The 23,958-nt window shown below is 39.1% G+C and overlaps 1 protein-coding gene across 3 annotated transcripts in view; it reads right to left on the bottom strand.

Moving 5' to 3' along the window:
• Nucleotides 1–1,075: 1,075 nt before the first annotated feature.
• Nucleotides 1,076–23,958, bottom strand: part of caln1 (calneuron 1) — a 59,780-nt gene continuing 36,897 nt past the window's right edge. For 2 of the 3 annotated variants that reach the window (XM_044203166.1, XM_044203164.1), the window contains exons 5-6: nt 10,330–10,486; nt 1,076–4,699 (exon numbers count right to left, since the gene is read on the bottom strand). In XM_044203166.1, coding sequence (XP_044059101.1) covers nt 4,572–4,699; nt 10,330–10,486 — 285 coding nt within the window. In that variant the 3' untranslated portion in view covers nt 1,076–4,571. Of the gene's footprint in view, nt 4,700–10,329; nt 10,487–23,958 lie in introns of those variants that run through there. The other variant, XM_044203165.1, reaches the window with a different exon arrangement.

Below are 23,958 nucleotides of genomic sequence, written 5' to 3'. Positions count from 1 at the left end.
AGTGTTATCAAGAATGATCACGTCATCATTTGTTAAATTTGCACAAATTTCCATGTAGGTTAACATATGGTTTGTTGATAACATATGGCTGATTTAGAAGTGCACTGTACCAGTATACTCGTGTCAGTTCAGCTTCATATCTCAGTGCCTAATGCTACCCTCTTGTGGTCTTAGTGCGGTCACAAATTGATAAAATACATTCAGTGGCCACTTTATTAGGTACACGTGTACAATATAATGCAATAATACATCAGCCTTGCCATAACATCTATCTTTACGAAGCTCACAATGTTCAGTTTTTGGTGACATTGTCGGAAATGTATATGTTTATTATTGAGGTCATAGGTAGAGATGGTGTTGCACTGGACCGCATTATATTGAGAGGCGTTTCTAATATAGAAAAAGTGCAATGAGATAACTTCTGCCACCCTCATGTATATAAATGGGAGGGACAAAACATTAGAAACACCTCTTAATATAATGTAGTCCAATACAACACCACCTTTAACTATGACCTCAGAAGTAAACATATAATTGAATTTACACATTTCCGATAATGTCTCCAAAAACTGCCCCTGCCCTTTCATATTCGTTTGCCTGTACTGACAGCCTGCCTCATCCCTTGATCCCATGAAAGATGAGCGTGCCCATGTTGCTTAGGTTTTTAACTGCTCTATTTACACTGCACTGGGGTGTGAAATAATACAGGAAAACATGAAAGCCCTTAAATTGTTCATATAGAATTTGACATTTATGTAGAATAAGTAACTTTGTCATTAATGTAAGAGACTGACAAACAAACAAAGGGGTTTATTTAAGGTATATTTGAGATGCCTGTCCTCAAAGCTGACAAAGTGAGACAACACTGAGTTGAGCAATTAAGTTGAGCAATTTAAAGATCCGTTAGTTTATTTTAACCTTCGAAAAAATGCTTGTTGCGTAGTATTAGATTGCTTCAAAGTTAAAATCTTTCCTGCAATCACAATGTTTGAAGGTTCGATCCGTGTGACGGAATGTCCTGATAACTGCTTGTTAATGAGCATGAGTCCAGTGTAAAATAAAACATAAATCACAATTTAAAAAACACAGTTTTATTGCATCAATGCTTAATCCTTTGACTTTTGTACAGATTTCCGTATTTACAACTTTATCTTATGCCCCTAATAAATAGTACAACTGAAAGTCTCTCTCTAGTCTACATGTTTAAATATTGCACATGCAAAGTATGTATAGTGTGTGCTTGTCTTATAGATATGCTGTGTTATTAGCTATGTACAAAGTTACATAACAAAAACCTGTGGGATCCAACCACCATGCTACTGAAGAGACACTGTGCGTTTCCCCTCCAAAATAAAACTCTACTTCAGCGATCGAGACATGCAACCGTTCTGCAGGGGCGGGGACAGTTTGATTACAGCAAAACTGTAACCACAGGAACTGTAACTCAAATCCTCAAAAAACATACACAATGAAAATAAAATTTTAAAGAAAAAGTTCTTCTCAAATAACAAATAAATGATAAAATACTTTTCCAGTTAACTATACATGGCAGCAGTGACTAGAAATCATCTGTGAATAAAACCTTTTACAGGTTTAAAAGAACGTTTTCTGCCATAGGCAAGAAATCTATTCCTGTAAATACACTGTGTTTAAATATGTGTTCACATACAAGTGCTGCTCTACCTGCAGTGTTGGTAGATCAAAGTCAACCTATACATTATACATAAAAATCCACGTTTTAACATTTAAGATCAACAATTGCCATTGTGAATATGACACTGTGAGAGTGAGAGTGAGAAATACACAAACACTGTGATTGGAGGACAGCATGGACAATGTGATCTCACGTCACCTCTAGATGGCACTCTTGCACATACCTACAGCCCTCCTTGTCATTTTATTGGAATGGATGACAGGTACAGTGCAAAAGCAATAACAGGAACAAACCAAATCCTACATGATAGACATAGTTCTGCCAAAGAATGCCAGTTTGATCTTGTGTTTCCATGTGGGAACAGGGAAAAGCATCTATATTGTGATGTCTGGTTCACCTCTGCGGACTTCTATGGCTTTGGCAAGAGGGTTAAGAGGAAGCAGAAAGGGCCTTCACCGCCTGCGTCTGACGTGTTTGTGATGAAGCAGCCGCCTCTCTATCTGCTGTTCTCCCTCCCTGCACCTCTGTACCCGAGTGAGCAGAGAGCACCGACAGTCATGCACATACAGAGATACTGTACACCTTCGACAGACACTTGAGACACTTCAGACGTGGGTTATTTACAGAAGACACTGACTTGATCGCATGCACTTGATAATATGGGTGTTTCAGACCCCCAGCTGGGTTTGAGATGAGATTCAGTGCAGGAGTTCAGAGCCAACCTCAGCGGGAATCAACATATCAAGACGTGTCTTTAAATGATTCAGTGCTGTGAGAAAGTTTACACACCACCCAAGTTTTTACAGAATTTGTTGTACTTAAAAACTAATTTAATCATTTGATTTCTTTATCTGTGGTCTACACAGTGATTTCTATCACACAACAGGAAAAGTTTTAAAAATGAAAATAAACTAAATATGGTGAGTGCTAAAGTAAGTATGTTAGTCACTAACACAGATTTTTTTGGGCATTTTTGCTTAAAAACCTGACAAAAATAATTAAGGAATGATCAAAACAGTTGATTGATCGAATAACCATTTCAGCTCTACAACCAACAAAAGCTAAGACAGAATTTCAGTTGCAGGAGATATTCAAATTCAGAAATTGTGCTAAACTGTGAGAGTCACACATGGATGGATTAAGATTACATTTTATAATAAAAAACAAGAAATTAAATGTTGATAGGATAGGATAAATAGGATAAATCAAATGGTACCTTAGTTTTGCACACTTCTATTTCATTTATATATTTGAAATGTTAAACTAACTCATACATTAAATAACTTAATGTAAAAAGAAACAAACAATGCACAGATCACAAACAAAAATTTGATTTCAGAACAGTTTTTGAGAACAACTTGTGCAGGGGATTCAACTTTGCACAGCACTAAGTTATAATTATTTATCTTAATTTGTGGTGATTTGAAGGGTAAAAAAAAATCCACCCTAAAACACACTGCAACACTGTTAAAAATCCTTAGTTGGTGGTAATATACCTGCCATTCCTCAGTCAATTTCTCTTTTCATGGATGACTGGCCAAACCCAGATGATGTGGCATCACATATATATCCAACTAGCGCCAAGTTTGAGAGAAGAAGAATGTATTTAAAACATCAGTGATATGTTTTGGTGTCATTCCCTCAAGATTAAAGAGCAAAAGCTTAATTTAGCAACGACACCAACAGACATGCAGGTAGAAATCTGTCAAGAAGCCAGAATGGATCACAACCATAAGACACACTGCATTTAGAGTAAAAGGTTCAATTCAGGTTTTGTCGACTGGAAAACCTCTTGCTAGTTTGCTCTTACCATTGTCCTCGCTCTTTCCACCTACACATTAAAGCACAGCTGAATGCGATGGGTTCACACCTGTTCTCTGGGGGTTGACCAAAGTCATTTTGGGAAATGTAGCAAATCACCAAGTGAGGCAGAAGTAAATGAGGCACACTGAGGGTACACCAAAAAGTTGAATTCAATCACCTTGCAAAATAACTCCTGGAGTGCACCACTGATAGATGATGTACAACAGTGTGAGCAGCTGCAAGGGTGGATTTTTTTCCTTTAATAGGACACAGAAACCTCTTCTTTGCACTCTGAACAGTGTTCACCCAACAGTGTCCAGGAGAAAGAAAAGATCCAAAACCAAACTTTCAGTGCTTCTGTGTCCATTCATCAATATCACACGGCCAAAACACAAGTTACCATTTAACATTTTAGTTACCATTTAACATTTTACTCCCTTGACTGCTTGGTTTGTAGGGCTGATGAACTGATGCCAGCACCTCATAACAGCCCGCAGACGCAGTAGTTGAAAATAGAAAGTTGGAGAGCTGAAGTATCGTAGCACCATGGGAGCTCCAGGAGCTGTGGCCTGACACGTACCTTCTGTTTGAATGGCGGCGAGCTCGCCCATCATCCTTCCAGGAACTATAATAAGAGGGCAATTGTTCCCTTCCTCTCATTCCCTCTCGGGGGCCTGGTGGGTGACAGATCTGCAGACACACAAGTCACACCTCGCCTGCTGGAAAAGTGAGCAGCTCTGAACTCCTGTACTCAATGTTTTTTTTATTTTTTTGGGGGGGGGGTCTTCTGTTTTTTACATTTTTTTATTGCATCAGGGAAACAGACACAACATTGTATTCAGCGTATGATGTGTAATGTCAGCCCTTGAGTGTCCCTGTCAGAGTAAAAGGGGAGGAGTCCATGACTCCTCATGCTGGCTTCACGGTTTCATTGGACATCAGATGGAGAGGTGCCACTCGTTTGAAAAAACTAAGAATATTTTCAAAAATGGATTTTGTTGATGATTATTTTGAATGTTATTCCTTGTAGTTATTTTCCTACCAACAGGGATATGACCTCACCCACTGGCATGCACATGCAGGCTGGCTTGTTCCCTGCTCACAGTGGGCACTGCTACTCCATGCCGTTCCTTAGCATCTGATTGGCTGCGATGAGCATGACGCTGATGATGAATGCCATGGCAAAGGCGCAGATGAGGCTCTTCCTCACGCATGTCTGACGGTTCTTCTTTGAAGGGTGAACTGAAAAAGAAATGAGGAGACAAAGACGAAGAACATAAATAAGAAAAAGTGCCAATTTAAAAGATTAACACTTCTGTTTCTGACATGTCTTTGCATTTATCATTTTCTGCACCCAGAGCAAGAATATAATGAAGACAAACAGAGGGTGCACAAGCACATTTGGAGTGGTTTATTTATAATGTATTTACTCCTTTAGTTCATTGGTCAACTGCTCTCCCCCAGGGCAGAATAATGCCATTCAAACTTAAAGAACACTAAATAATTGCATTGCATTGCAAGATAAAAATGCAAGTCTCGCTCCTCTGACAAGAGATCTACTTTGTGGTTTGTTTGGAGAAGTAATTTAACTTAAACCAAGTGCAGAAAATAGATTTAGGTTATTACACACAGACACACCTACAGTGGGTCTGGACTGAAGCTCATTTTCATCTATTCTTTCATCTATTCTTAAGATGTATGAATGGCAGAGAAAGTAAAATTCAGCAATAAGTGAAGATACTTTATGCTCATCACATATAGCTAAAGTTACAGGGGCTGGAAAAAGATATGATTGATTCCACTCTATCACTGCCCAAATCTTTAAACCTGACAAGACAACAAGCTGCCAAACCTTTGCACAGTAAACAAGCTACTTGTGCGTTCAGCTGACTCGTCCAGTTCTAACTGGGCCATGTACCACAAAAATATACTGTAAAGTGAAATTTTCCACTGTGGTCGGGACCAAAGGAAATAAACTTGAGGTGTGATCTCACATTAGTGTTGCCGGGCAGAATTAACAGCTCTGCTCTCTCCTAGCTGAATGAGCAGCGGGTAACTGGGAAGTGACCAGCAGAGAGGGACACTGAGGTGAGCGTCACAATTCACAGGACCAGACTGATTTTACAGCAACAGACACACATCAAAATAAAAAAGGTTTGAAAGAAATGAGCATTTAGGAGACAGATAAGATCTAATAATGAATGTTTGGAGTTTTACCCATATTAGGTGTTGCTACAATTTTGAATCTTTTGATTTGAAAAAAAAAAAAAATCTGTCTCTTGTGAGTCCCCTGACTTTATGGAAGTGTAATACTAAATTGCTGGAGTACCGCTTTGATTTTATCTACATGAAAAAAAGCTAGTCATGGTCATCATATATTGACAAAATCCTGTTACATATAAACAACTGAGTCTATATATTAATAAAAAAGGTACATGTAGCTAAAACTAAATCTGCAGTCCAATACAACTTCCCTTCAATAAATCCTACCTTCATGAAGGTTTTAATGTTCAGTTTTTGTTCAAACTGTTATGGAGAGGTGTTGATTCAGTTATGGTCATTTTGGAGAATGTAGTTTGAGGTGCTGTAGAATTGCATTGTGTTATAATGAAAGGTGTTTTAATGTTTTTTCCAACCCATTTAAGCATATCACTGAGGTCAGACTAATGGTCAGAATAAATATTAGAAAAGTGTCGTTGTGTAAAAACAGTGGTGAAGCAGCGAGGAGTACCAGCTTCACGCTTCCTCCACAGCACTTAAATACCTGGCAGCAAAATCTACCTTAAGACGATCAATTCTTTGTCTCCATAATACCCCCGTTAAAGATGAAAGACATAGGAGCACGTAAATGACAGCTGACACACACATTCACACATCAGCAGTCCGAGCTCTCTCTGAGATCATTTTCAGTCAGGTTCAATCGACCTCCGGCACCAACCGGTATCTCAGCAGCTCTTTCTCCCTGCGGCGGGTCAGCGGACTGTGAGCGGCTGAGATGATTTTACCGGGCCGCGATAATTAGGGGAGCTGGGCCAATGACCCACAGCCACATGGCTCACACTCTCACTTGCTCTATTTTTAACTCTCAGTTCATGAAGCACTGAAGTCATCAAAAATGCTTCTTGACTGCTGTTCCAAAGAAAAGGCAATGTGGAAAGTAGGACAGAAATTGCTATATCATTCTTAGCTTAGGCGTTGAGGCGGTGTCATTAGTTGGCAATCTCCAGTTGAAAAATACTATTCCAGACTCTCACATCATATAAAACTTGACGTGAGCCAAATGGATTATCTAACAATGAGCTTTCAGCCAATTACCAAGGTTATGTAACTCACCACTGGATGAATGTTGAGCTTTTATCTTGTATTGTTTGTACACAAGCCATAGTAGACAAGATGGGTTTTTTTTAAACCTGAATTTCATCAGGAACCATGCTCGCACTCAGTTACTCACATTCACACCTTGAAGCTACCGAGTACAACCACAGTCTCATCTGTTGGCCATTGGTATTATAGTGTTGGAAATGAAGGAGCAGGTAGAAAGGCTTTTACTTTCTTCATTCACTTTCAGCCTGCTGGTGTGGGAATCTCCCGGTCACAAGCCGCCTCTCTAACTTTGAGGCCACCGCTGCTGAGATGCAACACAAAAATCTCCCCCTACTGAGCCAGTTACTGTGTTATTGAGTCCTAAAATCGAATTTTCTTAAAACATCCAAAACATCTGAGTTGAGATTATGTTTATGTAATTTTTCTGTATAATTCAAATAGTTTCAAGAATTTACTAGACTTTAGTGTAAGCTCCTTGATACTAGTGCAGCAAAGTGCCTAATTCTCTTTAAAGACAGAGAATCATCTTCTGAGACAAAGGAAACTGCACTGTGAAATCTTTCAAATTTATTTCTTGTATGAAGAAAAAATTTTTTTTTTTTTTAATTTCAAGTATCTATAGTTGTATAAGTCAGGGTGAGTTGAAGAGAGTGTCAATGGAAAGACCATGTGTTCAGCTGAAGATAGGAGGAGAGCTGTGGTCAAGACATTAGTTCTCAGTCCAGTCGCCCGAACCTGCTGTCAGCCTCATAAAACACCTCCTCAGCGGCCCAAAGTAACTACACCACCGCAGAATATCCACAAAGGATTTTCTTCAGTGGACCACTACGGTCATGAAGGTAATGAAGTGTACGCTGGTTTCCAGGCTGCTGACTTATGGCTGCCTACATTCACTTGTGCTTCATAATTAGTTAACCTGTGGGTATGTTTTGGTATGCTGATTGATTAAAAAAAACACAAACCTGCAAGAAAACAGTGTTGTAAAAGTAATATTTGTTTCCTGTGGACCGTAGGAAAATAGGGATCTAAAATAAAAAAATAAACAAATACTGTTGACTCTGACAACCACTGACGTCAGGTTGGGAGCTGAGGTTTGGGAACTGGGGTTAAAGAAATTATACCAAAATCCAAAGTAGGATCTCTGGAGTAAAACGTTTAAGAGTAAGACATTTAGTTTCTTTTTTCCTAGTGAAAAACAGGGAATCTTAAGTTTCAAATGATCCAGCACAGGGTAATTTAGTTCTTCTTCAGTTGAAACTGTAAATGTTAACATCTCCTCTTGTGCTCCATAAGATTTTGCTGTGCACACAACAGCAATAGCAAAATTGATATTTATACGAAAAAGTCAACAATTCTAATGTCACATGATGCCGGTGCACATCACAAACATGCACAGTATGAACACATTGCTAAGATGGGGGCGCTTAAATCTATACACCTGTATGGCAGCTGTGACATTCATGGATCCAAGTTGATTTCCATGCTTGGGTCTGGCTGCCAGGCACTCCCTGGACAGCTGCTTCTCCAGCGCTTTACGCTATTGGTGCAATTTGTTCAGCAATGAATCAGTGCCTGGAGAACGTCTATGGATCAGTGGTTACATTCTTTATTCTGTTGTTTTTCAGCTACACACCATATTGATTCCAGAGCGAGATGAAGCCAGAGGGAAATCAAGTGCGTCTTATGCTACCTCATATATCAGTAAGCTGAAGCAATAAGTACCAGAGTAGCATGATGAATTGTACTCCGTATGAATCACACTATGACACAATGTATTGATTTATCCATGACGGAGCACATTTTGGTCTCCCTGTGTGGCAGGTGGTACTCATGGACCTTGCGGCCGACAGATGTGATTGCTCTGTTTGATCCTGTGGTGGTCAGTCTTAATCATAAACCCAGCAGGAACATCATGTTGTCATCACTCCACACCAGTTTTAAGACCCTGATGAAGTGCCGGTGCAATCTGTGTCCATCGTCATAGACACCAGTGTCGGCCAGTACATTCCCTGTAGGACAGGCCAGATTCACAGGCAGGTAGTGTTTGGTAAAGAGGAACATTAGGGGCTGTTTGGTCTCTGAGCATCATTTTAGCCCACAGAGGAAATATACAAGACCTTGACTAGAAAGAAAAATCTTGTACAATGGAATTTCACACATACAGTATTATTAATGTTGATTTATCCATTAACAGTACGGTTAATGCTGCATACACTTCTGATGAGGACAGTCTCACTGCATAACAAAGTAGGTTGGGACCCTGCTCGACCATGCTGCCTTCAGGATATGTGGGAACTGGGAGCGATGACTCAGCCTTTCCTACACCCCAAATTCATGTGATTAGTGTTGGGACAAAATGGATGCCAGTGCATTTTTGAGGCTGCTTTCAAAGCACATGTCATCAGTCAGGGTACACACACAATCAGTAATGTCACATAATACAGCCTAACATTTGCATTTTTTCAGTATGACATTTCTGCTGACACATTTGTCCGAACACAGCATTAGCCAGCTCTGAAAATACCACATGAGGGCCAGAAGTGGGCCAAAGGGGCAAGATTAAATCTAATTTTAAGTTTCAAATTTAAACAATTTAATTTACAATTTTGCTTTCTGCATTTGCATCCCATTAATCTCCATTATGATCAATCTGTTTTGACTTTGCATTGCCAAGACACTGAAGCTTTCCAATCAAGACTCACTGGCAGACAACAGAAAGAAACAAGCCTGAGAGTGAACAGCGGAAAGTGCATGAACATGTTGAGAGGGCAGTTAGAGGAAGAATTCAAGTAACAATGTTTATTTGAGCAGATACTTGTTGCTTTCAAGCAACAGCCCTTATGCGTTCAGTTACAGCTAAACAGATGCCTGTTAATATAGTGCCCTGCACATGTTGGTAATACAGAACTGCCTGGACTGCATACTGAGCACTGTGACACTAGGCTGTCTCTAAGTTTCATTTTCTATTCAACTGTAAATGTTTTATGTAAATTCAATTGCTTCTTAGTTTTGTTCTCTGATCAAAACTTCTTTCTGTCAAGACTCCAAAGCACAAAAGACTCACAAGGCTGACTCACTTAATCTGAATCCAAACCAGGCGTATGAAAACAAAAATACCTTTTTGAAATATATATAATACATAATACAATAATTTAAATTAGTTTGAAAGAAATAATTACATTTCCCATTTTATAGCGAGAGAATGAACAAGTCCTAGAATACCCTCTGCTGCTCTGATATCCATAAATCTTGGATGACTAGTTTTGCAGAGCGAGGTCATGCATATTTCATCAGCGCCACTTCTGAACTGGTGACCAGCTGACGCCGGTCCCCACGAACGTCCAAAATCAACAAATCAGCAGGTGATGCTGTGACTCTGTTGGCTGTAGATCTTGATGAGAAAGCTCAAATTCTTCCTGACGTCATGTATTACTTTCTCTCTCACTACACATCCACCACAGACTGTATGTCTATCACTCTCTCACACACATATATACACACTTGCCTACATGCCTGTGTGTGAAGTTAGCTCAGGGACTTTCGCTCACCTCCCTCAAATTCTGTCTGACAGTTCCCAGAGTTTTCCTTCAGGCTCTCTTCCTCGTTGATGATGATGTTCTCAATGTCCTTCATGGTCAGGTGGTCGCGGAAGGCATAGAACAGGATGTGTTTCAGCTCCTCCAGGGTGATCCTCTGCATGTCAAACTGCAGGAGGAGAGGGATGAGAGGAGGAGATTTTCAAAAAAAAAAAGAGAGACCATTTTCCTTTCACATAAATAAATTGTGTGTACGTCTGCAGTATGCCTGGCAGGACAGTGTATGAACCAAACAAGTACTAACTCATGTGTGCTCACGTGACACAACTCTTCTATAATTTGCAAGCTTCAATAAAACAACACAAATAAAAACTCCATCACACTGTCACCCTAAGCTGTGCAGCACAAACATCTCTCATTGAAGTTTTGCTGCAAACGACTTACAATAAATAATGTGCATTGTAAGCACAGAAAAAAGCTCAAATGCATAAATCATCATGCATGTTCTTGTAATTCTTTACCATCACATCCCAGTACCGCTTACATACGTTGCTCTAATGCAGTCACTTTAATCAGAATGTCGTACAAAGTTGATGCGTTGATTAAATTGAATGTGCTGGATTATAGCCTGAAAGTGATTGATTTATTGTTCATTTTGAGCCTTTACAAAATTCAATCCAAAAGAAGACACATACACACACAAATGAACACACATCACAACTTGCAAACAGAGGTTTGAAGGTCTTAGTGAGAGCAACGACCAACTGCGAAGTTTTGTTTCAGAAGTTCTGAGAAACTTATAGCCTCTAGCTTGACTTGATGAAGACCTTGCTGGCCACTGATCGCATCCCCTGCTTGAAAACAGCACTTCACCTAACACTTGAGAGCAGTAATAACAAAAGTGATTACATTTTTTCTGTATGAGGGTGCTTAACAGCAGCAATACAATTAAGAAAAATAGAAATAAAAGGCTTCAGTGGCAAGAAATTAGTGAATGTTATACAAACCTGACTGAGAATGAATTAAATATCATTACAAAGTCCAGAAGTAGTTGAAAGGGCTGAATTCCTCTGAATCACTCTAAATCTTGGCATACACTCTCATATTTACTGACTCAATGAACACAACTCATTGTATCAGGCTATTGATAAAATGCTCTTTTCTCTACACACTGGATGACTAGCTGATTATAATCACTCGTTATTTGGCCTCCGTAACAGAATTAATATGAGGGAAATACAGAACAAGAATGCGTCGTCAGAACTGACGTCACACAGTGGGGGGAGGGGAGGTCTCTGACTCTTGATTGGCCAGGTAGGCTTTGGAGAGACATGGACTGGTCATTTGGGACGTCTCCATCCACCCCTGAACTACCCTCAACAAAGCAGCAGAGTGGCTGCCCTGGTACAATACTCTCACCTTGAACCCACCAGGTGCTCCCACAGTCTTAAATACCTGTTATAGTCTATGCCTTCTGCCCAGTGCACATTGCCCCTGTGACCCTGAACATAATAAGCTGTACAGAGGATGGATGGATATGCACAATAATATATATATATATATATATATATATATATATATAAAGCTGTGCCAGGCAGAGGAGCAAGCTGAGTTAGGAACTCTAACAGTACCAGACAGTAGATCGTTGTTTATTAAAAAAAAGTACAACTAATGATACACAATGTCTGCCTTTTCTAATAAGGGTTTGAATCAGGCTCATACCTTGTACCAGGTACAACTGTTATGTTTATGAACCCTTACCAGTTTCAGCAGAGGCTACTGAGGAGTTCTGGAAACCAAATTACTTTTAGTGCGAACGAATTTTGGTGAAAAATGTCACCAATGTGCGTCATAGATATACAGTAGTCATATCATTGTCATAAAAATAGGAAAGAAACCTCTTTTAAGACATAGTTAACAACAACTGTGACTTACAGCTTAATGCCCACATCACTGGACAGACTCATGGGCCTTGCAAAAATACAGCTACATGAACATGGGAGCACGTTGACCCTAAAACTCAAATTTCAATCACTCTAATGGCCTGATACACATTTTAAGGACAGTCTGGGACATGATGTCATAGACAAGCAACCCTGTTACAAATTAAATGTATTAAGAATAAATAAATACATTTTGAAACACAGTCAGTGATTCTAATCTGTGAAATCAAGTCAAATCTTTCAACGCTGCTTAAAAAAAGGTCCAGCTGAATGAACTTGCAGAGGACAAAGTTACAGTACCTGGGTCGATCGGTGAATATGGACTCATTTTATGGTTCTTAACAGCTAGTATTACTTTTGAAATAAGTGTTTTCTGGGGTGTAAAAGCAGAAGGACTTCCGCTCAGTTCCAATAAAGCAGCTCCAGGGTGTGTCTGCATAGAGTGAAATGGAAGTTCTGGCTTTGAGAGACAAGTTGGTGATTATATTGATGGCATCATAGCCTTGACATTTTTACATGTCCGCAAAGACAGGTAAAATATAAGTGAAAAAATCTTCAATGCTATCAATTCCTCATGTTAAAAATCCCATTTTCAACACATTTTGATCTCGATTTGCAAATCTCAGAGTGTGTTTGTAGCACTCAGCAACATTGCGACGAATGATGCACATCCACAGAGAGAGAAGGACAACATTCACAGGACTTCCTGGAAGCCCACTGGGTAGATAATTACATAAATCACAGCATAAATCACACTTACCATCAATACCATTTATTATCTCTCCACCTCAGAGTGAGCTAATGACCACTCACACCAATCACGCTTCAAATGTTGATCAGCCGCCATAAAGATTAATTATCAAAGCTAATTAATAGTTGGGGGTCAACGTTTCATCTTTTGTTTTCCGGGTCATTAATCAAAGGAGAAAGTAAATGTAAATGTTGGCAGGGCAAATGTATAATAAAAGGTTGAGAGTAATACATCACATATGCTTTGGGAAATGTAGAGCAGAAGAAATTATTATTCCATATGCTGGCTGTATAAATGTGCATATGTAAACGTTAAATAGGAGTGTTGCTTTGGCTGGAAAAAATGCTGCCACTGTAGGTTGTTGCAGAAAGAAGTAGGGAACATTCAAACAACATATGAATCATAACTAATAACTCTAGAGGTGATACTGCTACAACTACTGCTGCTACTACACTTCAACCTACTGATACTGCCACTGTTACTACAATTACATTTACAGTGAATTAAATCATATAATTGTATTTTTTCTTCTTTGTAAAGCCCTTTGGTAAAAATGTGTAGTTAAATGATCCTACTGATACAAACATTACAACTACTAAATATATTTATCTTTTTTAGCAGAGTGCTATAGTTAGGAAAAAACATACAGTACTGTATCAAGGTTTAGGTTTAGGTTATCAACAGCTGTACTAAATGAATAAGCCATAGTATTGAGAAGTCTTGCATAACTGACTCCTTGCCTTTTGTTTCAGAAACAGATGAGATGCCCACAGACAACAGAGTTCTGTTTATTTCTCCTCTCGTCTCTCTGAGGAACAGAGAAAGAATGAAACGCATCCTAAACAGACAGATCCACCTGGAGCGATCCTGCAGCGTCTGCCACTTAAAGTTACAGCCAACTCCTGAGTCACTTCTCCCCAAGGAAAACAGGTCGGCGGCCTAATTGTATTTACTCAACCTTCGTGCAACCTTGCTGCTCCTAACATCGCTGGCGGACATCAGGAGACTTCATTTGCTAGGGAAAAGAGGGAAGAGCCGGCGGATAGATTCATTCACTGAGCAGCACTCCAGTGGCAGATAAGAAAAAGCCACTTTATTTCTCTTTCCACATCATACCACTTGCTCAGACTATATTCACATTTAAGCATGCAGTGACCTTTATGGGAGAATATGGTGGAGAAAAAAAGGGGGAGTAGAAAAGAATGACGCCTGTGGACCTGAAGTGACTCCTACAAAAAAGATCTTTAGTAGGACACCCAGTGTTGTGTGACCTACAGTTTTATACTGAACCCCATGCACAGAGAGGAAACCTTCAGTAGTCTTCTTTGTCACACAATCTTCACAGAAGTTCAGTCTGAAGTGTAATCACATGCCTCAGGCACAGGGGCTTTTAATGGAGACTATGGAGATAATGGAAAAGTAGGAAATGTCACATACTGTTAGGACCTGCTGTGGTTAAGGCTCAGAAGGAGCCTTGTAGGGAAACAGAAACCCTTAAACATTATGGCCTAGGAATATATTTAGCTTAATAAGAGTGGTCAGCATCATCAGTGTGGGACTAGCACAGGACTTCTCATGTACAGTGCCTAAAGAAATGACTGATCCCACCTTAAACGTTTTTTGGTATTTAACGACACAGAATCACAGTGAATATAATAAAAGAAGTCATATCATTTTTTTTAGATTATTAAGTATTTCTTCTGATGAACAGGAAAGTGAAAACAAATCTAGACAAATGGATCTGGGTGTAAACAGATCCATTTGTAGAGATTTGGTCGGTAACAGTGGCAGGAATGATGATTGGACCACTTCATGTCATTTTTATTGGAATGATAAAGTGATTGTTACTGCTTTATTTTAATGACAAAGCTGACAAATACCCAGTTTTGATTACAATATGACTTCAAACCTTTGTTTAAAAAACAAACAGTATGATAATATTGCATTGGCATAACTTTACACCTTATTAACAGAACGCACCATGATTGAGATGTCAACATGACACTGAGAATACATATGCTCATTGACAGATGGACTGATTTTATTTTACCATCTGTATTTTGTATTGAGTTTTTAGATTGTACTTTTATACTGTATGAAGTACTTTGTTAGGCTCTATGTCAGGAGACTGTGGGAGCCTGTGATGCAAGACAAATTTCCATGAGAACAGATTGCAGAAGTATTATCTTAAAAACATTATCAACTAAAACAATCTCTTCACCTAGGTATCAGCAAAATTTAAAAAATACATAATTACCATAAGCATAATCAAACTCAGTCTAAGCAGATGCATTGAGGATGATTTTCTCACCCTGGCAGGAACACTATCCTTGGATTAAACCATGAACGATTTTGCTCAAATTGATGGCGTACCTGTTTTTCACACTGCAAAGTGGATAAGGTGTTGAAGATGAGGAAGGGGAGTCACCCTAAAGAGAAAGCTCTGTTCTTGTCTACAAGGCATGTTCAGCTGCTCACACACATAGGCGGCGAGAAGATGCCAAGAGCCAGCATCCATCCATCTGCTGTGTTCAGCCCCTTGCAGTGCAGCCAAATTATACAGCTACAGATAATGTTCTGCACACACTGTAGAATCCAATTATATGCATTTGCTAATCTAAATTTTAACGCAATGGGCTAGCAAGTATTTGGTTTTTAAATGGCAGAAATAATGCATTTGAAACATGCTGTAGCTGGGGACAAGCTCGTGCTTCAAGGTCAGTGGATTTCAATGCAGAACAATGTGTAGCCACAGACACACAGCTACAGACGTTCATGACCTCTGCTCTTTTCAACAAATTCCTAATACTCTTTGTTAAATATGCCGTCTCTTTAAATTTGCCACTTTCATTGTCAGTGTGAGTTGATTTTGGAAAAGCAGCTCTAAAGTAAAGGAGAGGATTTTATAAAAGCTTGACAGCCAAGGGAGACAGAGCTGCAAGTGTGTTACAGACAGAAATCTTATATTTTCACAAGGTAAACAAAGGTTTGTAAATTAACAATACAAACCTACAACTGTACAATGAACAGACACCTGGCTATTAGAAAAGAGTCAAATCCTGTGAGATCAGTTGGTCTTCTACCACAAAAACACATTAAGTCTCAAGGCTACACAGTGTTGACAAAAATCACACCAAGAATATTGAGATTGAGATGTGGTCAATACCTGTATATACAATTGTGTCTTTATGATTGCATTACATGGTCAGAACATGAAGAAAATGTGGTAGGAAAAGATAAAGTTGAAGGAAAAAAAGCTGATATGCCATTCAGGAGAGGATGACAGTTCTCTTCCCTCCGAACAAAATTGCATCCTCTTGCACTTCGGGAAGTTGCAGCTGTCAATTTAACAATTTCAGCATATCCTTTAGATTTTGTGCAAACGTTGCTTGCATTACCACCCAGTCAGGAGTGAGGGGAAAAAACATGAATATTTGTACATGAACTTAATGGGAGGTTCTACCCATTATCACTGACAACGACAATGAAAGTTAACCAGTTGAGATTTTGACAGCTATAAGCCAGCAAGCACTGACCCAATCAGCTGCTGTGTGTGAGAAGTGTAAGTAATGACTTGTCATTACTTGATTCCAATTTCTGAGAAATCATTTTTCAGGACATCCTTCTTGCTAACTTTTCTACTGCTTTCGACTGGTAGTATTTATTGCTGAGACATTTATTATTTACAAAGCAGTTTATACACACTCTTATTCATTATTCACAATACAGATATCTGAATCTGCTCCAGAGTTTTCCCATGACGACGCTTCTCAGTCTCAAGAATAATTCTGTTCTCTAAGTCTTACATTATTATCTTCGCTTTTTGCTTGGTCCACTGTTCTTACATTTAAAGCTTCATTCGGAGCAACTCCTTTTTGTAGCCTTAATGTACTCAACACAACTGTAGGCGTAGTCTGTTGTCTACGCAGTGTAAGAATTTGTTCCTCTTCATCTGTGATGCCCTGTTGTTCTTACACCACGTTATCACAATGAAGCTCTTAACATTTATCTGCATCAATGTCACCAAAACAAATTCCAGCACATTTATTGTTCTTTTTAAAGTATTCATTTTACAACACCCATATTAACCTGAATATGTATCTAAGCCAGAAATTAACTCAGTAAATTAACGATAACATGTTGACAAGGCTGTACAGCAACTGACAATTATATGGCTGCACAGAGTGCACAGTAACTGTACGGTGTAATTGTATTCCTACAAGCTTTTCATTGGCCTTATTACCTGTGGCATGTCCTGACTAAGCTTAGTATATTCATTATGACCTCCCCTATACGTGCTTAATGCCCGGGTCCAACATTCATACACATTTTTTCCTTGTTAAAATTAATGCTCAGCATCTTATTGATCCCCGAGCCTTCAGGAGAAATGTACGTCTCCATTACCACTGTGTTACCCAGCCGTCAAAGGGCAGAAGATTAATTGAGAAAAAATAAAACATAACATGCGCCATGAGAGTCACAACGGACAGAAAAATGAATTGGGGCTCACATCTCAAACCAGTCACCAGAGTGTTGGAAGTGACAGAAACATTGGCCACATGGGGCACTGATGAAAATGGACTTGTACTTTGATTCTTATGGGCAAAACCTTTACACTTCCAGGCCCCGAGGAAAATAGCCAGACCTCTCTGTTGAGGTCTCTAACCTCTGTGCTCCAGTGAACACTTTAACATAGTTAATGCCCTGTGATTAACAAATGGTAGACAAAAACAACTTATCATGCAGTCACACACAGCTTCCTCTTAAGTATTTTTGTGGCTTCTTCAGACACAAGCAGACAACAGAAAACTGATCAAAGAGGCTCAGATAAATGCTCACATCAGGTATTTAACTGTCTGTGAATCCTTCAGGGAAATCTATTTGAATCTCAGTACAGAAGGCAATACTCTCCCTTCAAGAGGTTCACTCACTTTACATTCACTTTTCATTTGCTGCAAACACAATGATATAATGCCAGTGCCAGCAGCAAATCAAAAGGACGGCAGACTTTAGATGGCTTAACTCGGGGGCAATCTGAGGAAAGTAAGGAAAGAAGGGGAACTGCCTAAACTGAGCAAGCTATCAATAGCCAATTACTGTAAGTATGATTAATCAAGGAGGAATTACTCCCATTAACCCCTGGAGTGAAGCAGGCTAGAGGAGCTGCCTGAGGGTCACGGCCCTCATTAGCAGGATTCTGCAGATCTATATGCCCTGCCTCATGTAATTCATTGCCTTTACTGAAATAGAACGAGGAACAGAAGAGACAGAAGGCAAGAGAGACGATGAATAGAAGAATGAGTCGAGAAAAACAAGAGACACACAACGGGCTCAAGAGGTGGAGGGGAAAAGTGGGGGACCAAATTAATTCTAAGCACAATTTTACTTGGGTTTAACATTCGATTGCAGCTCGATTCAGACTTGAAAATATTCAGGACATGGTTTAATTAAGCCTAAATGGTAGCAACAGCTTTTGGCAACAGGACCCATACTAAAGCCTGGAACCGATTATATACCATATTTCTCATCTTAAAGTGTTTGAAACTTTTCTGATTTCAATTTGACCAAAATCGAATTAAAGCCAAGAGCACCAGATCCGGTTTGCTCGCAGAACAGGATCGAGGCATCAAACAAGTCAAGTCAAGTTATTCACCTTCGTACTTTTTTACTCTTAAACATTCAAAGACACAACACTGGAGTAAAGAGATGTACAGTGAAGACTTGGACTTTGCCTGTTTTGATATTTTTTTCCTTTTCTTTCTAACCAAAGGCCTGAAAAACAACATCCAACATGAGATGCAGGAAAAAGCAGAGAGATGTGTCGACCCACCTGCTTACTTACATAGCTGAAATTAAAATCATCTTCATAGAAATGTCACATTAGGTGCTCTGTTTTAGTATGTCGAGGACTGCATCACCGAGGACTCAAAGCCTGCACTTAAAAGCCAGGGGAAAATGTTAATTCATGCAGTATTATGAGTTCAGCTTGTAGAAAAAAAACTGAACCCCAACCATCTCAGGAAAAGCTAACAAACTAAAACGTTAAACGATGAATGATGAGCAAAAGGCCTAAATCTTTTGAAACCATGCATCCATATTCACCATTCATCCTTGCTGTCTGTAGCCCTGATGAGACTTTGCAGTACAGCTTGGAGAAAAAAGGTTAAACCACATCTCAGGCGTTGTTAGCACATCGGACAACACTGTGAAATGATGAAATTGGCCTGTCTTTTCAATTGCATTTAACTGACAAATGATTTTCTCCATTCATTTAAATAGGATTCTACCCTGTGATTACTTAGTAGATAAAAATGAAGAAGCTCCCCTCTAGGAAACGCAGCATGTCAGTATAATGAAGCCAGAGACATTTCTTTTGATTGACAGATACATCATTAAAATTCTGGGCACTCAAGAGCTCGAATGATCCCGTGTGTGTGCATGCAAGTATGTGTGTTAAGTTAAGCGACTGAGCAGAAATGCAGTAATGTGTTGCTGACACTTCTCAGAGCTGCGGCCTGCATGAGAAAGAGCTGTAATGAAGTGAATCACTGAGGTAGCCAAGCTGACTCACATGTAATTAAAGCCACGTGGAACATAAGGAGCATAACATAAAAATGTCACATATTGTACGTGAGAAAAGGCTCTTCTAAATCACACAGAGAGGCTCATCATATGATACAGACAGCAGGCAAAAGGAGGAGACAAAGTCAGGTGTGCTTTCACTTCTCAGGAGGCCTGAGGTGTGTGCTGCTGCAGCTTCTCCACAAGCAGCAAAACTTCAAAACAGCGCCGTCCATGTCTTCTCAGCACTGGGAGAAGGAGAGCTATCAGCCTGACTGAAAGGTCTGTACTGCTCAGCACTCGCACCACAGACTGACTGTATTTCCATCCATACTGTATTCTGGGTAACTGATCAAAAAGGTTTGTGTGCTATATATATGTTTTGCTTTATTTGTGTCCACAAACAATAATCCGTATATGTCCAGCCTTGACCAAACCATCACAGGTTTGTATAGGACCTTGTATATGACCAAGCACTCAAGCGGAGTATATAGGTGTGGTGAAAATTGAGCGCAAAAGAGTCAGTCCAGTCTTTAGGAAATGCATTCCAATAACGTGCAATGGGTTTCTTTTACTAAAACTTTACCTCAGTATTAATATTGTGGTAAAGTTTATATTATTAAAATATTATTAATTGCTCTGTTTTATTTTTAAAGGGATAAGCCTTTAATCCAAGTATAAAGAAAACTGCACCACAAAAAATAAAACACAGGACTAGAACCTGCTGCCAGAAATGATTATGATGATGGGAATAAAACTGTAGCTAAAAACTGAAACAAAATCTTAAAGAACCAGAGAAAAACTAAACTGGAATTTAAATCTTCTATCCTAAACTAAATAAAAATGACAATGAAGACATTTAAAACCACTATATACACACCCTGGTCTAGACCAAAAGTTAGAACTGTAAAACTCATCTGGAGGTCATCATGAAAACTCTTCTGTCTGTCTCACGGTAAGAGTGAAGACCTCAGTCGGAGAAAACTCTGGCCAGAGATCAAAATGATGCTCTTTTCTGGCATAACACTTGGCGCGATTGAGACAAATTGAGTAATTTTCACTTTGATAATCCTCTATAATTCACCTCCCAACCTCTGAGCTAGAATCTGAGGATGAGCACATTAGGGGACCAATACTCAAAGTAGATCAGACCGTTTGAAGGAGGGTGATTACATGGAGGGGAAGGGAGGACGCGTGCATGTGTGTGTGTGGGTGTGTGGGTGTTGATTAACTGTCTGTAACGGCACGTCTCTGTGCCACCTTCATTGCTATTCAAGGCAATGCCTGGCAAGATTTTTCTCCCTTCTCTGCCTTCCTAACAGGCATGTGAACGCCCTTACAGCATGTTTACAGCCTGCATGGCGGCCCTGAATCCTTCAGACACCCAGCATCCGCTTGTCAGAGAAGTACTGGGTCTTCTCATATTACCTGCCTGGAGCAGGACTGCTGACAGTCAGCAATTCTTCAGGGGACATTTTCATCTGAGTTTCAGCAATTTAGCATTTCAGTTTGGAAAACTTGAAATATGCCTACATCAGTGCGACCACTGAGGGTGAAAAAAGATAATAATTGTGGACGTTTAATCAAAAATATCATCAAATGGTATCAAATGGGCATATCCAAATTCTGTCACATATTTTACTCAGTCAATGAGAGAAATAAGTTCTTATAAATCAGTGTAACCCTGCTGTGATACTAAGAGATGGAAATTATGTCTGAATTGCTGCAGGGAGAAGTGGATAATGTGGAGCTAAATAATAAAATCACACCAATCATCTACATTAAACATAATGCATGACGACAGAATAAAAAGGGACAAACAACCATTAGACAAAAAAAAGTAAAAAAATTTAAATATTATAACTTTAAGGGTTATTATATTATTTTGAGAACACTGGCACCTTAATTCTCTTGGTGGGCAGTTCTCCTGAGTGACACTGCTGATAATCAGTCAAGTCTATATTGACAAACTATTTGTGCTGGTTTCCTGGGCAGGGTATAAATAAAGCCAGAGGGAAATCTTAATGTAGAATAGTCATATCTTAAAAAGCGGCTTTCTAAAACACATCTTGGATTTGGAGTAGTTATTTCTTTTATATATATATATATATATCTTGGTTAAATGCAACCACCTCACAATACTGTGATGTGTTGACATATTTACGTCATGACTACATACAGCAGAAACAGGCTGAAAGTGACAATTGCATTGCTGCTGGCTTCAATGTGGGGGAGTGATATTAACAGTGTCCAAGTGCTTATTAGTGGTCAGTTCAACAGTTCAACAAAAAAACCACAGAAATGTGTAAGCAGTGAATGAAGAGCATAACAGCAAAAGTGGGGAACACAACAAACTTGTCATCTAAAGCAGAAGCATCCAGTTAGGACAAGAAGAACCAGAAATAACATGAGGCGCGAGAAGCGGCTGGTGTGAGGTCCAAGCAACAAAACAGGCTCAGCCTTGCATGGCCAAATCATTGCCAGTTGTATTAATCACAAAACTAATAAATATGTAATAAATATTTTTTCTTGTCTTTTTGATATTGTCAGGAATATTGTTATTGCAAAGATCCTCTGCAACATTCTAATATTATTTTAAGCAATTTTGCCCACCCCTAGATGCTTGAATGTATCACAAAGAAAATCACTAGAGGTCATTCATTATATCACTCATCATTATATATCCAACATATTAAGTAAATGCAGTATATAATAAGAGTTTGACATGCCTTTATGAATGACTTGCCATTTCCTGGACATAACATTTTGTCCAGGAGTGAGGGTATTAAATCTTATAGCATATTTTTGATCTGTATGCCCTAAAGACAGCCATAGCACAGAAACAATTACAAAGAACATGTCTAACTCTCATTTCCCACAGAGTATCAGGCTAACTCTGGAGGGGCCAGCACAAATATGAGCCTACTATCACCTCTCTCTAGGAAAATCATTGTGGGCCATGTATTATTCAGAGTTGTTTCAAAGTCATTATGAATTCAAAACTGTGCCCTGGCACAAAGGACAGGAAAAAGGAAGACTAATAGATTTGATTTAGGATGAAAGTCTAGATTTATAAAGCTCAAAGGAGGCAGAGGCTTCATATTCAAACAGCCATATGTCTTAATGTTGGGAGCGGGGATGAAAAAGAGCTCAAAGCACAAGTCTAAAACCAGATCCTTTTACCCTACAGGTAACCTGAACGATTCACTTTAAAACTTTAAATGTGGAAGTTTTTCAATGTAGTAATAGGTTACACAACATGCTAAATGTTTACTAGCAGTAGCATTTTCTATTTTGAATGACGAATAACTCTTCATTCACATGTGTCCCAAACTGATGTTGCTAGATTGTTAAAAGCTGCTAATTCTCCACTGGATGAGCCAGTTTGTTCAGTTCATCAGATTTAGAAAATCAGTCACTGAATAGATGAAAAAGGTGAAAATCTGCAGTGTTGTAAGACCAAAGAACAGTTTTAGGAACTATTGAACTTCATTACATTTCAAAGGTGGCATCTGATTTTCCAGACTTGCTTTATTTCTTTGTTGTTATCATGTCAAAACCTTGTATTTCCCAAATGTACAAATTTCAGTAGTCACCATTCAACTTATTTGAATGCATTAAAATCACCAAAATTGGAGATACAAGGTTTTCACCTGACAGTGACAAAATGTAAACTGAATTTTACACTCCCAGCTAATCTACTCGGGAAAAATGGGATAAGCTTTTTCCAACATGCTATCTAAAACAAACTAAGCCATAGGCTTAGTTCTGCTTATTTGGAGGAATCATTGCGAGCTGAGAGTAGTGAATATCTGCTCATTAGACTCAAGGTTTCCTTACACCTGTCTGGGTAATTCTTCTTTCTGACATTTTCTCTCCTAAACACACTCCAAAGAGAAACTAACTCGAAACTCTCTCCACCCTTTTTTCCCTCATTAGCTTGAAAAAAGTTGTATTTTTGGAGGAAGATTCACTGACATTTTTGCAGTAGGAATAATTTTAATTACACTTGGTTAACGCATCCAGAAACATTGAGACATTTCTTGGTTAAAACTGCCAAGCTGGGATCCAGTATCTTTAGCATTCAATTCAATTAAATTTTATTTATATAGCGCCAATTCTTAACAGAAGTTATCTCATTGCACTTTTCCTATAGAGCAGGTCTAGACCGTACTCTATATATTATTTACAAAGACCCAACAAATCCCACCATGAGCAAGCACTTGGCGACAGTGGCAAGGAAAAACTTGCTTTAAGAGGCAGAAACCTCTCAATGGTGGGCTGCCGTGTTAGATTTTGAGAGAGAGAGAGAGAGAGAGAGAGAGAGAGAGAGAGAGAGAGAGAGAGAGAGAGAGAGAGAGAGAGAGAGAGAGAGAGAGAGAGAGA

Source organism: Siniperca chuatsi, linkage group LG7 (genome assembly GCF_020085105.1).
Source record: "Siniperca chuatsi isolate FFG_IHB_CAS linkage group LG7, ASM2008510v1, whole genome shotgun sequence".
In the NCBI taxonomy this organism is placed as follows: Eukaryota; Metazoa; Chordata; class Actinopteri; order Centrarchiformes; family Sinipercidae; genus Siniperca; species Siniperca chuatsi.
Note: the sequence above shows the minus strand (reverse complement) of the source record. Positions and strands in the feature narration are given on the sequence as shown.